This window comes from Glycine max, chromosome 20 (genome assembly GCF_000004515.6).
Source record: "Glycine max cultivar Williams 82 chromosome 20, Glycine_max_v4.0, whole genome shotgun sequence".
Taxonomy (NCBI): domain Eukaryota; kingdom Viridiplantae; phylum Streptophyta; class Magnoliopsida; order Fabales; family Fabaceae; genus Glycine; species Glycine max.
In genome coordinates, this window is record NC_038256.2 from 14,439,355 (window position 1) to 14,457,901 (window position 18,547).

At 37.8% G+C, this 18,547-nt stretch overlaps 1 protein-coding gene across 1 annotated transcript; it reads right to left on the reverse strand.

The window, feature by feature from the left end:
* Positions 1–212: 212 nt before the first annotated feature.
* On the reverse strand, positions 213–3,522 carry LOC106797636 (pentatricopeptide repeat-containing protein At1g11290, chloroplastic-like). Its single transcript, XM_014772460.1, has 3 exons — positions 3,117–3,522; positions 2,459–2,659; positions 213–442 (listed from the first exon to the last, which is right to left on the reverse strand). The coding sequence occupies exons 1-3, from the start codon at positions 3,520–3,522 to the stop codon at positions 213–215; spliced, it is 837 nt and encodes a 278-aa protein (XP_014627946.1).
* Between the last annotated feature and the right edge of the window lie 15,025 nt (positions 3,523–18,547).

An 18,547-nucleotide genomic window follows, 5' to 3' on the forward strand; every position in this document is an offset into this window, starting at 1 on the left:
ACACACTTTATATTAATTTGTCCCAACCAGGAACTACTTAGATAAGCTTTGTCCTTAAATACCTAGTGATATTGATACCATAACATAGAACATGATGTTTACTTGCTTCTAGCTACACTAGTTTTATTTTACATTGGTAAAATGCATAAATAGTCAAAAGAAGCTACAAATCATGCAAAGTTATCCTCCACCACTAAGTTCTTAGATGCAAGTCAAGAGCTTATAGAGCTAGAATTTGTCCTCCCATCAGCCACTGCTCCATAACGAGTTAGATCGAAATATTCTAATAGCGTTGAATATAACTCAATGTATTCAGCTGAGCCATCAGAAGGGCTATTATCTAGTGAAGGTTGTTTAGCTGAATCAACAGGAGGAATTTCATATGGGGTAGGATAATCAGCTAGAGGTTCTGGAGCTAAAACGGTTTTATCCCTGACAAATGCTATGTCAATTTCAGAACTAACTATATAAACAACTGCTATACTCAAAGCTTGATGCTAGTATATTCTTCATTTTTGGCACAGATCCTGAAAGTATGCTTTGCTAACTCCTAGTCTCCTACTACTATTATTAGCACTTTTGCATGGGACTGACCGTTTTTAATATGTTTAGTTTATAATCTTAAGTTGCTTGAATTATGCTAAACTTAATCTTGTTATATGCTAAACGTAGAGTTTTTCTTTAAAATTGTAACTGTTTGACACATTCATAAGCTTTTATGTTGTCATAAATTTCATTTAGTACTATGCAAGGTATAATACCACAAAAATAATATTGGATACACCAATAGTTTTCTATTGGTCTGCTGGATACATCAATAGTAACAACGAATGCTCTAATGTAACCACTTTGAAAAAAAGACAAAGTTGTAACTTGGTTGATCATCTTTTTCTTCATACTTTATAACACAAAATAATTGAAATGGAAAACTACTTCATAATTAGAATTGGTAAAAATTAGCAGCAAGTTACAACATCAAGTCTTCATTCTCTGGTATTTTGTGATAAACTTAATAACCAAGAATGACATACTGTGAAATTTACTCCTCTCAGCCAGTTAATATACATGAATTCCTTACCCAACTGTTTGAAACAACACACAACCTCTCTAGATTCACTCTAAGAAGATCTGGTGGCAGTTGAATGGCTGGTATGAAGGGAAATGCTTATATTTACATTTTGAGTACATACTACATAAGGCTAGAAAAAGTACTTAGTTCACTTATTTTATATATAATTTCTGGTTAATAATTCCCAGTACTATTTAGGACATCTTTCTCCACTTCAAAAAGTGTCTTATTTGTGTTTCTTTTGCATCAATATAGTGTGATGGTTGTCATTCCTTCGGAAATAAATGTAAAATTGATGATTTTGATTTGGTATTAATCGGAGAGTTTACAAGAAGCAGCAAACCCATAAAATGGCCTATAATGTTTGACTAGCAAGGCTACATTAATCCATCAAAGCCAATCCAACATTAAGTTAATTATCCTTATCGAAAGAGACTTATCGTTAATTTTGAAATATTTAAATTTTGCTATTTCCCCTTTTTAAGCCATCTCATGTGTTGGTGTTATTATGTAATTTCTTTTCAAGTGTTAACTCGATGAGTTCCATTTCTCAAAAAAGTTGTTACAAGTTGGAAATTAAGTAGCTGAAGAATCCAAAAGAGAATCGAAGAAATGGAAATTCTTGAAATTGCTAAGGATTAGATCAAGTGTCTAGTGTAAGATTTAAATAGAAGATTTTTTTGGTTGTCAAGATATCCTATAAGCAACATTATCATAATAAAGGAACAAAGTTGGCAACACTATCCCTAGTGTCTGTCATTTCTTTTTCATTTTTGCTATTTTCTGTTTCTGCTCTTGTTGCTTTGTGGGTAGGATACCCCTTTAATGAGTTTTTTATTTGGCTGATAAAGAAAAGTTGCTGACAAACAATAATTTGATTATCTATTTAGAGAATTTGGCATTTAAGTTCCTATGGTATGACATGTTCAATTTTTATTTCCAAGTCATTGTTCTCTTCTTTGTTCTTTCTTGGTAAAATTGTAATGCATATGCTTTGCCTTACTCCTATTCAGGTGAAAATCCTTTGCTTGCAGTAGCTGTTATCTACATTGCCAATACAAGAGAGGTAACTGTTATCTATAGGCTTAATTGTTTAACTGATTTATGGTCCCAGTTTATCATTTTTGGATTGATAATTGATTTTCTTGCAGTTTATCATGTTCGGATAATTGGTTTGGTCAGCTTCTACTAAGTTATGATGTTTGGATTGATAATACTAGGCTACATTCTTTCCCTTGCTTATACTGTTTATGTTAATAGTGATGTTTATGTGGCAGAAATAGATAAATGTTCTAATAATAATGGAGCAGGCTGTAAAGGTGCAAGAATGGTCTTTTTGTGTATCTAGTGGACTAGTGGTTAATTTGTTTGAGTTTAATTTCTAATAACCCTGAACATGACAACACCCAAGTCCATCATAGAAATCATCAGAACCATTCCCTGCAGCAGCAACAACTTCTTGTTTTTTCTTGTCTAGTCCATGATCCCTTGCACTTGTCAAATCACTAGGCATGTTGGTGGAGTTGTGCTTCTTACCATTAGATTTATGGTTATTAGAATGTCCATCTGATTTAGCAAACACCTTGTCACCTTTCACAGACTTTGAACAAAGACCCCCCATATGTAAAACTCAATCTTTGTACAGAAAAAACAAAAAAAACTCCTCCTGTAGCAGCTCAGGTCATCCAAATCAGGAACTGATATAAATTATATTAGAGCATACTTTTTTCAAAATGTTGTGGTGAAGTGTTGACATCTTGTATATATACGTATGCTTTGGTGAAGATGGAAACTTGCAGTTATAACAAATGAGTTCAATTGTTGGTGCCTATGGCTACAATGAGTTCAATTGTTGTCATCTACCTAAAATTCTGAGTCATATTAAAAAGGAGAAAGTTTTTATTTATTTTTCTTAGTAGGATTCAATTAATAGCATAGACAGATTTGCAATATGTGAAAACATGTAACAACTTGCCTAATTCTAAAGCTCATGTTGTGCCATATTCTTTGACCAAACTAAGCATCATAATTTCATTTGGAAACATACCTTTATTCAAATTATTGCAATGAATATAGGCTGCAATCATAGCACTCCAAGAAATGATACTAGCCTTAGACAAGCCATCAAAAACCCTTCTCGCATAAGCTAAATTTTCACATTTAACATACATATTAATCAAAGCAGTACATAGAGGAACTCCTGATTTTCCACACTTCCCATTTCTCATTACATAAGCAAGCATGGCTTTCCCCAATTTCAAATAAGCAAGTTCTGCCAATACATGTGTGATGCTTATAATTCCAATTTCACTAGGCTTGACTCTCATAACATGCGTATCTCTCAAAAGGTCCAATGCTTCATGAAGCAATCCACTTCTATCATAGCTCCTAATCATACTGCTCCAAGAAACAACATCCTTGTTCTCAATCTTATCAAATAATAAGCGTGCCATTAGTGGCAATAAGCAGTAGCTTAATTTAAACAAAAGCAAGGCACCTGATGGGTCAAAACACCTTAGTTTTGTGTAATTTGAGTTTGATCTTCTGCTCAAGGTCATAATTGTTTTGTACTTGCTGTCTATATTTATTGAATAAAATTAGAGAGAGCGGTAGGCAAGCTTCCACTCAAGGCATTGTTAGAAAATCTGGTGTAGTTGACTACCATTAGCAAATGCAATTTAAGATTGTACTAATTACACAAAATGAGCAAAATGCATCTAAGCCTGTATCATTACCTGCATTTTCCTCTATAGTTTCATATCCCCATCAGGCACTACACATCCAATTTAAGCAATTGATTCATCAATAACTCAATCGGATTAAGCAAATCTGTTTATCTTTATATTAAATGAACCATTAAGCTTTTAAGAACTGCACAGTGACAAGTTTATATGAACTTCACAATTCTGTAGGCTAAGTTATTACATGGTTGTTAGTCCATGCAGTCTAGTCATATGAGCATTAGTAATGTTACATAATTTGGTTGAGCATAAGCCGAATTACTTTGGTGTAGTTCAACTAGGTTTGGCTCTGAGTTCTTCTAATGCCATTACTTATTAGTTCTCAAAGGTTATTTTCTGCAAAATGTGATACATATCGTTGTTGTGGCAGTATGGCCCATGGCTAATTGGCATATGCTTTTTATTTTTAGGTTATCATTTACTACTGCTAATTGGCCTTGTTGTGGAAGCTGTTTGATTATAGCAACTCCAAATAAAGCACATTGATACTACTGCTTATATATACATGTATATGTGTAAAGCAGATTGTTACGTCGTTTTTAATTGTAATTCCTAGCTAGTAGCGGCTGTAGTTTATGTACATTGTGCTGTTTTGTGCTCACTTGAAATCTGCACTCACATCATTTTAAGCAGAGATAAATGTCAACTTTTTAGAATGATTTGATTTTTCACAAGTGTTTACTATCCCCTCAATCAATTCTGGCCTTAAGTGGCATGATGGTAAAAAACAGTGGTTAGAAATTCATCAGCCTTTGTTCCATTCATAGGATTAATAGTTGGTGATGGGTGTCCACTAATTATTTGTTAGGATAAGTAAAGCTTAAAGTGGAATAATCCAACATCCATGAAGTTTGTAAGCTGTATACCTGAAACACTATATTTAGTAGATTAGAGGATAGTAACACTTGGTTTTTTCATTCCTTTGCCTGATGGCAAGCATTGCATAGGTTGCAAATGGGTAAAATATATTTTGTAAGTTGTATACCTCTAAAGTTCCATAACTGATTTTGGTTCTTCAAATCCAAATCGAGGCACTTCATGTTACTGCACTGGGGACAGGAATATGGTGCACCCAACTTGGACCACCATAAACCTACTATCTCTGAAATTGATAGCATTAAGGCACTGTGAAAGTATTTGGTGTGCAAATAGAACACAATGGAATAATGTGTCTAGCTTCATTCTCCTCGGTTCCACCCTTTAACCAAAATGTACCACTTTTATTACCTTGTGTCCAGTTTAATTCTCTTTGTAAAATGAACCAAAATATAATAAAACACATATTATGTTCCACCCCATATAACAACCCCCTCCCCTAGTATGCATGTTCTTTTTTCCTTATTAAAAGTTAGTAATTCCAATAACATGGACATGAAGTGTGTTGTGTGCAGCTTGTTAGACCAAAATCACTCGTTTCACCAATAGGATATGTCTCAACAATCTGGACTAGTTTTGAAAATAGTCTGCATAAACTAGAATTCCTTTGATTCATCACAGGCCAAACTAGAATACCTTTGATTCATCAGAGGCCATACTATAATCCCTTTGTCTAAATATTCTAGACAACAGAGGAGAGGATGAAGTAAGTGGTTAATTGCTACAAATCTGAACCCTTAATAACTAGTCTAAGATATATAGATCATAATCAGAAAAAACATGCAATCATGCCTAATTGTCCTCACTACTGTGTATGGTAGTTAGAGTTATGATTTTTGACACATTGACGACGTGAATTGATAAATTCAAAATATAGTGCAGCTAGCATGCACTACAAGATCCCATCTAAGCCATTAATTAATAGTCTTGTGATACTTTAAGCCTACTCATTGTCACATATTGATATCTGTTTTTTGGAATGATGATTGATGTAGGTGGTCATTGAGTTATTTATTGGATTGTTGCTTTCATTTTGGACCGTGCTGCTCATCATCATAGGTACAAATGTTTGTTACCAATTAATGTTTTTATTACACGTTCATTGCCATTAATGAAAACTGATATATGCTATACAAATTGTGTTCATGATGAGTGAACCTTAGATTTCCGTTTAAGACTGAATGCAATGATTCTTCTGGACAGTTTGCATTAGTCATTGCATTCAATCTTGAATTGTCCGTTTGGACAGTTTGGGGAGACTGATATTTTTATGGTAGATTCATGCGTTAAGGTTAACATTATTTTGTTTAATTTGATGAAATTTCGATACAATGCATTTCTAGTTGTTCTCTGAGTGCATACTTGATTATCGGGAAATTAATTTCACTGATTTCATGTCGTGTACTTGGAGACTAATGCGAAATGCTGCCAAAATTTTGTCAAATTTAACAAAATAGAATTAACCTTTTCATGCATCAAATAACTTTGTGAGTATCACCGAGTTATTATTTAGATGGATCAAAGTTGGATGAATGAAAGTCGCATGAGCCCTGCATATGAGGAAGGCATCGAAGAGTTCTTGCAATTTGCCTCCGAAAGAAGTCGACCGGATGAGGATGGAAAATAATATTGTCCTTGCATCAATTGTTTGAACAGAATAAGACAAATACTGGACGACATACAGGAGCATCTATTGTGTGATGGGATTAAGAAGAATTACACCACGTGGATATGGCATGGTGAATTGACAGAATGCAGAGTGGGTCCCAATTTGAACCGTTTGATGTAGAAATGGGAGATTGGTTAGAGGATATGGTTCATGACCTTGGACAAGAGTCTTTTTAGCAAGCACATGCCCCTATATATGATACATTGCAAAGTGATTCAAAGAAGCCTTTGTATCTAGGGTGCAAGAATTCCTTGACGCTGTTGTCGGTGGTGTTAAGTCTGGTTAATGTGAAGGCCTGATATGGGTGGAGTGACAAAAACTTTAGTTCACTACTTCAAGTAGTGCACGATATGCTTCCAGAGGAAAACACGTTGCCTAAAAGTTACTATCAGGCGAAGAAGATACTGAGTTCGATGGGTATGCAGTATAAGAAGATTCATGCTTGCCCGAATGATTGCATATTGTATAGACATGAATTTGAAGAAATGTCCAATTGCCCTAGGTGTGGGGTATCACGATACAAAGTCAAGGATGATGAGGAGTGTAGTATTGATGAAAACTCAAAGAAGGCCCCCCCAGCGAAAGTGTTGTGGTATCTGCCGATTGTTCCAAGGTTTAAGCGTCTTTTTGCTAATGGAGACGATGCTAAAGACCTTACATGGCATGCAAATGGGAGAAACTGCGATGGAATGGTCCGTCATCCGATTGATTGCTCCCAGTGGAAGAAGATAGATCGTTTGTTTCTGGATTTCGGCAAAGAGGCAAGAAATCTTAGGCTTGGACTAGCCAGTGATGGAATGAATCCATATGGAAATTTAAGCACTCAACACAGTTCATGGCTAGTTCTACTAGTAATTTACAATTTTCCTCCTCGGTTGTGCATGAAGCAAAAATACATGATGTTGTCTATGATGATATCGGGCCCAAGACAGCCAGGAAATGACATTGATGTTTATCTAAGTCCGTTGATTGAAGACCTGACAAAGTTGTGAGACGAGGGTGTTTTAGTGTTTGATGGGTTTCAGAATAAGACTTTTCAAATGCGTGCAATATTTTTTTGTACAATTAATGACTTTCCAGCATATGGGAATTTGAGCGGTTACAATGTTAAGGGTCATCATGCATGCCCCATCTGTGAAGAAGATACAAGCTATATACAACTAAAACATGGTAGAAAAATAGTGTACACTAGGCATCAATGTTTTCTAAAACCTCATCACCCTTATAGGCGATTGAAAAAAGCATTTAATGGAAGTCAAGACCATGAAACTGTGCCGATACTGTTCACTGGTGTGCAGGTCTTCCAGCGGGTTCAACACCTGAATACTGTGTTTGGAAAGACCCAAAAGAAGGAAAAAAGTAAGACTTGCATATGGAAGAAGAGGTCGATTTTCTTTGATCTTCCATACAGGTTTGATCTAGATATTAGACATTATATTGATGTAATGCATATGGAGAAAAATGTATGTGATAGTGTCATTGGGACGCTCCTTAACATTCAAGGCAAGACGAAAGATGGTCTGAATACTCGTCAAGATCTAGCTGAGATGGGTATACGATCGTAGTTGCATCCAAGGTTTGATGGTAAAAAAATATACTTGCCTCCAGCTTGTCATACTTTGTCCAGAAAGAAGAAAATCAGTTTTTGTCAGTGTCTGCACCAGGTCAAAGTCCCACAAGGATACTCTTCAAATATTAAGAGCCTTGTGCAGTAGAAGGATCTTAAGTTGGTAGGGTTAAAGTCTCACGATTGTCACGTGTTGATGCAACAATTATTAGCCGTGGCCATACGAGACATTTTGCCTAACAAAGTCAGGTTAGCCATAACTCGCCTGTGCTTTTTCTTCAATGCCATATGTAGCAACGTCGTTGATCCTGTGAAGTTAGATGAGCTGGAAAACGAGGCTGCTATTATACTATGCCAATTGGAGATGTATTTTCCTCCTGCTTTCTTTGACATCATGGTTCACTTAATTGTTCATCTGGTCAGAGAAATCAAATGTTGTGGTCTTGCTTTTTTTGCGTTGGATGTACCCGGTTGAGCGATACATGAAGATCTTAGAAGGGTATACGAAGAATTTACATCGTCCAGAAGCATCTATTGTTGAAAGGTACATTGCAGAAGAAGACATTGAATTTTGTTTAGAGTACATTGAAAAGGCTAAACCTGTTGGGCTTCCCGAGTCTCGGCATGACGACAGAGTGGGCGGTAAGGGTTCAAGAGGACTGCATGTTATCACTCCAAGTGTAGAAGATTTGTTACAAGCTCACTTGTATGTGTTGAATAATAGTAATGAAGTTTTGACATACATACTTCAGCATGAAGGTTTAGTGAAACAAAGTAATCCAAAAATGTCGAAGAACTGGGTCTTGAAAAAGCATAACAAGACTTTCCTTGATTGGTTTAAAGAACTGGGTCTTGAATAATAGTAATGAAGTTTTGACATACATACTTCAGCATGAAGGTTTAGTGAAACAAAGTAATCCAAAAATGTCGAAGAACTGGGTCTTGAAAAAGCATAACAAGACTTTCCTTGATTGGTTTAAAGATACAATCTTTGCTAAAGAAAATACTTCTGAAACATTAAGAAAGCTAGTAGATGGGCCTAAAAGAAATGTTATAACTTGGCAAGGATACGACATAAACAAGTATTCCTTTTATACAAAAGCACAAGGCGAGAAAAGTACAATGCAAAACAGTAGGGTCACCCTAAGGGCTGAATCTCAACACTTCGCCAGTGTACATGATGACAATCCCTGTGTAGCTTCCATCCCTTACTTTGGGTTAATTGAACAAATTTGGGAGCTAAACTATGTCAAATTTACTGTTTGTGTTTTCAAATGTAAATGGGTTGACAACAACACTGGCGTGTGGATCGATGATGTAGGATTTACGTTGGTAGATCTAAAGAAACTAGCTTACCAGAATGACCCTTTCATCATGGCAAAACAAGCTAAACAGGTATTTTATGTTCAAGACCCTTGTGATGAAAGGTGGTCAGTGGTTCTACACGGGAAAACAATTGGTGTTAATGTAGAAGATGATGATTCATACATTAATACTTATGTTAGTCCTTTGTCCATACAAATGTCGCCTAACGTCGTCAGAGAAGAAGAAGCTGACGACATTCATGCTAATCGTAATGATCATGATGAAGGATAATTAATTAACATCGTCTAATGTAATTTTCTTATTATGTATTTCATTTAAGTACATTCATTTACATAACTGAATCAGTTTTTTGATAATGTTAATTAACTAAAGTTTGTTTCTTTACAGGCCGATGGCTACTCCACCCAGCTCTCCTGCTCCTCCTCCTCCTTCTCCTCCTACTAAAGCAACATCACAGTCGCCATCTACCTTGAAGCGGACAGGAAAAGCCACACGGCTAAGATCATTGGCAACTAGACCAGCTGGAGCAGATAGACCAGTGGTCCACGTCGATCCTCCGACTGGGAAGGCCGAAGGTCCCCACAAGAAAAAACTAAGAGCATATTTGGGAATTGTCGCTCGTGATAAGGTTGACGTGACATACAAGAATTGGAAGCAAGTCCCTGCTACTCAGAAGGATTTGATATGGGAGGATATTCAGGTATTTTAGTTTTCATCTTGCATTTTGTTTATTAGGCAAAATTTATAATTTACTAACAATAAAACCTAATTTGTTGTTTGTCAAGCTGAATTTGATATCCCTGAAGCATCTGATGTTAGGACAAAGAAGAAAATACTTTAGACTGTGGGGGAGCGGTGGAGACAGTTTAAGTCTGATTTGACGTCAAAATGGGCACTTGCAGCCGATAAGGACAGTGTGGATGACACTGTTTGTGAAAAATATGACATTAGCAAGGAGAAATGGGCCCAGTTTTGTCAGAGCCATAGAGACCCCTTGTGGGATGTATGTACTTTGTCATTTTCATTGTTTTCAAGTTAAAATTCACTTATTATAATACATTGTAATCATGAGTTTCATTAATGTCCAATTTTTACAGGATGTGCGGAAAAAGGCATAGGCCATCCAGAAGCAAAACATTGCCCCCCATGTATTGTCTCGTGGGGGTTATGAATATTTAGAATAGAAGATGATGGCTGAGAAGACAAAGAAAAAATTGGAGGAAGCTACTCAATCCGGAAGCACTGAGGCCGTGATTGACCCTTCATCTCCCATTAGACGCCACATGAAGTGGAAGATGGCCCGCACCAAGAAAACTGGGCAAATGATGTCTGAGGCAGCAAAGGAAATTGTTGAGAAGATTGTAAGTCACTTTCAATTAATAATTGTAATTATTTATGTTTATTCTCTAATTGACTAAACAAATAAATGTGTTATGTACAAGACTCATTGGAGGAGCAGGCGTCACAAGGTTCCTTTGTCCCTCATGGACATCAGGATGTCCTGACGGCTACCATTGGGCGACCAGAACACCCTGATCGTGTGCATGCTGTTAGAGCCGGTGCGACCATCAAGCAATACTTTGGATAGACTCCACGGGCCTCCTGCACTTGGCTCCCAAAGAACTAGAGTAGCTGACTCAACAAATCAGGGACCAGCTAGAGGAGTCAATCACAGAAAAAGTGACTCGGTAGCTGATGTTATCCTTCAGCCAGATGCAATCCCAGTTTCAGTCACAGATGCAATCACATGGACTTGCACTAAGGTTGGTCCCTCAGCTGCTTGTGTCAGCACAAAGGAAAGTTGTGTTTATCCCTCAGGGAACGATCCAGACATAGGTGACTCAAACAAATGTAGGTTGTACATCGAAGAAAATCCTCCCCGCCTAGTTGCCCTAGGAAGAGTTTATGAGGGATCCACAATCGTTCACAACATCCCTTTATTGCATGATCAAGTGAAGGTCGGTGTTGAGGAGGTTAAAGATGCAGATGCTCCCGTTCCTGTACCCACTGACGAGGTTAACTTAGTGGGGCAGACACTTAACACCTTTCTTGCTTGGCCGACACATCTCGTAAAGCGTTTATCAGAACAGGTATTTTACTATCATCAAATGCTTCTTATTTCAATTGAATTGTTCACTGTAATTGAATTATGTTAATTAACTATATTGGATAAACAGGGAGCTATGGGACCAGCAAAACATGTAGATAGGCTAGATAATGAGGTCGATGATCCCCTATATCTGATGACATTGACCATCCCACAACTTTTTTTGAAGTCGTTGCAGGTTATGTGGGATGCTACCGTGTTCGGGGTGTTTAATAAAGACTTCCCCTTGTACATAAAGCATGAAGATCTATCTGAAATAGCACACGGTGGTCAATGTCTCAGCATCTTTGTTATACAGTTGTGGATTCTGTAAGTCAATTTAGATTATTGTTAATTACCTAAGTTATTGTTTTAAATTCATACATAATTTACTGTGTTAACAACAATAGGCATCTAACTGAGACAAGTATGCGAGTGGGGAATTTCGATGTGTATGGATTCCTCGAGCCACAGTCCATCCAGAGATCTAGGCAATCACAATTTGAATCAGAAAGTTACATGAAGAACTAGATGTAGAATTCAAAACAGGATGTCTACCTAGGAGCCTACCTAAATGGGTAAGTATAACTGAACAAATGAATTTAAATAATGTATAATACTACAATAACCTATATTTGTCTCCACTGCAGTGCACACTGGCAAATGGTCGTCATTTTGCCTAAGGAAAATCTTGTTGTCTGGTTTTGTTCCTTGCATAACAGGCCGGATAACTACCTTAAAGAAATAATTAACAGGTCAGTGTTGTTTTCCAATACATTTGCATTAGCATTACTCAGCAACATCAATATTTTAATGTTCCTTCTATTCAACAGTGCTTTGAAAGGACTTAACGATACTCCACAACCTAAATCCAAGGCTGGTGCTAGGTGGATTGTTGCACTAAGTGTGCTTAGGTGTCATGAGGCATGTAAAGCATGAAGGACATGCACAAAGTGTGACTATATGATGTGGCAATAGGGTGTAGTAAGCAAATGCTCACCTCCCCCTCTAAAATTTAATTGGATTGGGCTTCTACCAATTCAATTAAATTTATTTTCCAACACACACATCAAATATTCACTTAGTGCATGTAAAATTACACAACTACCCCTAATACAAAAACTAGTCTAGGTGCCCTAAAATACAAGGGCTGAAAAATCCTATATTTCTAGGGTACCCTACCTACATTATGGAGCCCTAAATACAAGGACCAAATATAATGACATCCTAGTCTAATATGTTCAAAGATAATTGGACTCAACCTTGGCCCATGGGCTTAGAAATCTACCCTGAGGTTCATGAGAACCCTAGGGCCTTCTTCAGCAGCTTTAGCCCAATCCTCTTGGAGCCTCTTGCTCATGGCTCTAGTGACTAGTCCCTTCCTAAGGAGGATTGCATCAATACATGCATTTTTCTATCCATATTTCAAAGCCAGAACAAAGAAAAACTACACATACATGATACATATACATATACATAATACATCTTATTATTGAATTACATGTAGCCTCAGTTTGTTGAGCTCGGGCTTTTGGATAGTCCAATCTAATCCAACTTCATTGAACAGCTTGAGTGCTTGATAGATATAAATCTCTTATTGATACAGTGATACCAGTCTCAAGTGGCATGGGGTTTTTATGTGTCATATATGGTATGTACTATGTACTTGTAAATCAGTTTCTACTTTCTACTGCTTAATTGTGGCTAGTCAAATTAATATAACATCATACATAATGCACATGAAGGTAGCAATTGAGAAAAAACCTTATTCTTGATTTCCATTCTCTAATTAAGGAGCCTAAGAATTGAAGCTCGGCTCAACTTATCTGTGCAAGTAATTGAACCCAAAGTGCAAAGATGCATAATGAATAAAAGTCAACCTAAGGCTTATTTTCTCTACTAACCTAAAGACAGAAAATATCGAACTCAACTACAGAGGACAGATGCTTGGTATTTCCATCATTGTATTGCACACAAAAGTATTCGGCATTTCTAAAACGCCACAAAAAGTGTACATAGAGTTTTGTTGGTTCAAATTAATTTATTTACTTGATATATTTTATAAGAACTAATCTCAAATTCCACTATCCTCTCACTGACACTAATGCTGACATATGGTAACACATAATTACCAATGGTAACCATGTGTGTAGGAGGCAATAAATTCTGAAGCCACAGGAATCAAATTCGACAAGGTCACTTCATTTTTTCCCTCTCTGGCTTTTCCTAGTGGCAATTTGTTACTTAAAACTTCACTTGGAACCATATGTTTGTTCAGATTAACATGTCCTTTAGTTTGTGGCTTTGTGCTATTTCAAATTTCTTACCCACGACCACAAGTACAAAGAAAAATTTCTTACCCAACTAACCCAAGCAAAGCCACTAAACTAAAACAAATGCATCACAAGTTCACAACAAGTCAACAACAGAAAGGAGACTTAGAGCACTAAGCTAACAACCTAACACCATGAAATTTATGAAATTCTCACCCACCCGAACTCTTGGCTTCTCTCTAGCTCGTCGTGGACCTCGTGGGTTGTGGCTCATGGCTTCTCTCTAGCTCGTCGAGGACCACATGCCGCTGTGTCATGTGTTATCTGGTGTCGCATGTCGCATGTCGCGACTCACACTCTCGTGTCGTTTGAGGCTCTGAGCACTAAGTAGCTCCAACTCTCCTATCGTCTGAGGCTCTGAGGGAGAAACACAAAATGCACGAGCACAAAGCAAATCCCTAAACCAGAGTGGCATAGTGGGCACAACACAATCACATAAAACGATGTCGTTTTATGGAAATTTTTTTCCAACTTAACTCGTGTGACTCAGTCCAGACTCGCGAGTTTACACGAGTCTACCCGAGTCCACCGAGTCTGCCCAAAAACGAGTTTGCTTCCGAGTCGAATCGTAGGGACCAAGTAAACTCTTAAACTCGTAAGAGTCTATGAGTTGACTCTAGAGTTTGACAACCTTGGTCACATGACAAGGACCGTCGTAGAATGCATTGCATTCTAAGACGGTCTGTCACAACGTGCCCTTCGTGGGCGAGTGAGGGCGAGGCTTACGGGTGCGCTTTCCAAAGGAGGAAAGATGCGCAGAGTCACCACCAACGTTTATTTGTGGGAAACGTTGGAAAAACCGAAGGAAACCGGTCAAAATGAAAATTCTAAGTTCGGGAGTTGTATTTATGCTTGAGGAAGGTATTAGCACCTCTCACGTTTGTCTTAAAGGACAACAGTCTATTTTTTAGAATTGTGGAATTGTGTTATCTTAACTTTTATTTCTTTTTATTTTTTTGAGGTCGACAAAAGCGGGGCTTTTGCTCCTACGTACCCTCCTTTGGAGAGGAAATCAAACCTACGTAGTTCTTTCTTATGCATGAATCAAGTGATTCTTTTTACTTGAAGGGTGATCATTTTAAGGCGTTGGACCTAAAAAATGATCCATTTTACTTAGTAAGAAACTGAAATGTTAAACTTTCAAAAAACCTATTTTTGCGGACGAGCTTGACTAGGCGAGTTTGATTTTAGCCTTAGTTTCACTTTAGTCATTAGTCAATTCAAATAAGAATGAGAAATCCCAAAGAGAAAACGTCCGATTGATTTTTCGCTTTTATTTTACTAAAAGGTATTTTTTTATTATTATATTATTATTTTACCTCTTTTTTGATTTCCAACGTGGTTACGACACGACCGAACGGTCGGAATTCATTTTAACCAAAATTAACAGATGATACAATTCAAATGATCGGTGGAAATTTATTTTATTTTTAGATAGGCGAGAAATGACTTAAATAAATGACAAAATGTGGACCACCACGGGTACATAGAATGAATTGAAAAGTTCGATTTGAGGTACTTACCCGTTGAAGACTGAAGAAAACGAAGAATCTTGAAGAACGGTCGAGAATCATCGCGTAATTTCTCACGGAAACGTTGCGGAAGCGCCTCGGCTTGGATTTTCTTCACGGAACTAATTTTCCTCAGTAATTTCGAGAGAAAGAGAAGTGCCTAAGGGACTGAACCCTATTCTTCTGGAGGAATCTTCTGGAGGGCCCAAGTGGGCCTGGTTGCTATTTGCACCCCCTTTTTTACTAAATGCACCCCCTTCTATTTTTTTGGTAATTCTTTTTCCGTAATGTTACGAAACTTTACGAATTTCGTAACAATACTTATTTTTCTTCCGCAAGGTTACGAATCCTTACGGATTCTGTATTTACTCTTTTTTAGCTTTCGAAGAAGTTACGGAAACTTACGGATTGCGCAAAACACCTCTTTTCGATTTCCGTCACATTATGGAATTTCACGGATTGTGCAAGCCTGCTTCCTTTTGATTTCTGACACGTCTCGGGACTTCATTCATTGTGCAACCAAGGACGCCAAGTGTCCCGAAGCGACCAATCAAAGGTTGTATATCATCAAATAATAATCCCCGGATGAAATTAGGGTATGACAGTTGCCCCTCTTTACTTACCTCTCATCGGAGATAAGAGGAAAGCAAAGATAGGACACTGATTTCGTCCGTCCTGCCCTTTCCATGATGACGATTCTTGTCTCTACTCCTTCTCTTTTTCTTTTGCACAAAACAAAATACAAACAACAACCAGAACAACGAATATAACATACATATACACATATATGGCGAAGGAACCGATCCGGAAAAACAACAGAATAACGTGTTTCCCAGTCACCAGAGGCTTCACGCTTGACAATGGAGGACACATGAACAGCGCTAGGTAATAACATTCATGGGGCTCCGAAAAAGGGTGAGAATGGAGGATTGCCTTGAGGGTCCTCACTTAGGCAATCATGGAACACAGCTCCAAACTCGAAAATGGAGGACACATGAACAGCCCTAAGCAATAACATTCATGCGGCTCCGAAAAAGGGTGAGAATGGAGGATTGCCTTGAGGGTCCTCACTTAGGCAATCATGGAACACAGCTCCAAACTCGAAAATGGAGGACACATGAACAGCCCTAAGCAATAACATTCATGTGGCTCCGAAAAAGGGTGAGAATGGAGGATTGCCTTGAGGGTCCTCACTTAGGCAATCATGAAACACAGCTCCAAACTCGAAAATGGAGGACACATGAACAGCCCTAAGCAATAACATTCATGTGGCTCCGAAAAAGGGTGAGAATGGAGGATTGCCTTGAGGGTCCTCACTTAGGCAATCATGAAACACAACTCCAAACTCGAAAATGGAGGACACATGAACAGTCCTAAGCAATAACATTCATGTGGCTCTGAAAAAGGGTGAGAATGGAGGATTTCCTTGAGGGTCCTCACTTAGGCAATCATGAAACACAGCTCCAAACTCGAAAATGGAGGACACATGAACAGCCCTAAGCAATAACATTCATGTGGCTCCGAAAAAGTGTGAGAATGGAGGATTTCCTTGAGGGTCCTCACTTAGGCAATCATGAAACACAGCTCCAAACTCGAAAGTGGAGGACACATGAACAACCCTAAGCAATAACATTCATGTGGCTCCGAAAAAGGGTGAGAATGGAGGATTGCCTTGAGGGTCCTCACTTAGGCAATCATGAAACACAGCTCCAAACTTGAAAATGGAGGACACATGAACAACCCTAAGCAATAACATTCATGTGGCTCCGAAAAAGGGTGGCGGGACCGAACGGTCCACCGGGTTTTCCCACCTAAAAGGCAAACATGCTTTTTGCAGAGAAAAATAAATCATTCGTGAGAGCACCAAATCTTAGAGAAACAATATACTTGTGCTACGGGTAATTTTCCTTGTAACCGAGAATGAAGGGCAGGATGTCAACTTTTAGCTTTTAAATGAACACGCGGAGGAAACATCGGGCTAAGCTGAAAATAAATCACTCATAGTGTATAAAACTCACAAGCAAGTGTTTTTATCATATTCCCAAATCATAACTGCTCCAGGACTTCATTTTGCACACGATTTCCTATCGAATCAGAGATCACACGCACGATCACGGATCAATAGGATTTTCTCGAGGGTAGTGTGTTTGTTTTTTTTTTTTTGGAGAGGAAACTGGGTGTTTCGGTCTTTTCCTCTTTGTTCATGTGGGGTGGGATATTGCCAGTCAAGAATGATTCTGAGTGGCAATCTGGCTTTGAAGAATTTCTGTCCTCTTTTTTCATTGATCGAAAATTGCTTCTTTTCCCTTTTCACTTCATTTCGATCTTTGATTGGGCATCCTTCTTTCCTTTCTTCTGTTCTTTTCTTTATTTTCTTTTTTCTTTTTTCTTTCTTTCCATTTCTTCCTTTTCTTTCTTTTCACTTTTCCTTCCCCATCCCTTTCTTTGGGAAATCGGGTTTTAGCATTCTATTCGCTCTCCCTTGAGGAGATTCCGCTGTCCTTTGCTTCGGGGGAAAGGATAAGGATTCCTTTTTTATAGGCCAAGGTTCAAAGAGGTCTAAGGTTGTGTCTCAATGGGATCTTTTATCGTGGGAACCCCAATCTTGATATCTGGGGCGAAACAAATTTGGGTGTCAAGGTGTCGATCTCGGGCCGAAACCCTATCACTCCATAAGGCACGCGTGACAATGATGATTTGAAAACAACGTGCAAAATTAGTCATGGCTACAGTCAGGTGGGCACTCAAGCATCCTATTTATGGCATTGTGATACTACGGTTGGGAATTTACACAGACAGACCCAACATTTCCAAGTTATGTTCTTTCATCAGTTCAATGAATTCATCCATCCTTATCTCGGTTCATTCCGAAAAATAAACTCTTAGCATCAGTCCCTTGTTTCCAGAAGATGCATTTCCTCTTTACGAATGATTTATACTTCTTAACTATAACATGTCGACCTTCGCGGTCTTTCTTTCTCTTTACTTTTTTGTTTTATTTTTATATACGTTCACTACAACTATACACCTGTGGTCCTTTATGAAGAAAATCTTTCTTTGTACATCTATATTTTTATACATGACAAACTTTTTCTGTACACGCATTAGAAATCTTCTTTTTACGTCACACGGTCTATATACAAACCCTATTTACATTCAAAGATTTTTTTTATTTTTCCCAACACGCACTTATGGTTCCCACAACAGTTCCTTCATATACACTTGTTACTTACACACATAAGAATTCCTTTCCACGCATCATTTACACAAAAACCTTCTATACACATTTTCCTTTTACACACATGTATAAAAAACCTTTTTCTTTTCTTTATGAACATGACTTTTATTCACAACGCTTCTTTCTTTTTA

What these genes read in the sequence shown, in the direction of transcription:
- LOC106797636 (XM_014772460.1), bottom strand. Translation starts at nt 3,522, where the DNA reads ATGGCACGCTTATTATTTGATAAGATTGAGAACAAGGATGTTGTTTCT. An exon ending in TTGCAATAATTTGAATAAAG is followed by an intron (nt 2,660 to 3,116) that starts GTATGTTTCCAA and finishes AGTCTGTGAAAG; the next exon opens with GTGACAAGGTGTTTGCTAAA. An exon ending in TGGGTGTTGTCATGTTCAGG is followed by an intron (nt 443 to 2,458) that starts GTTATTAGAAAT and finishes AAATTGACATAG; the next exon opens with CATTTGTCAGGGATAAAACC.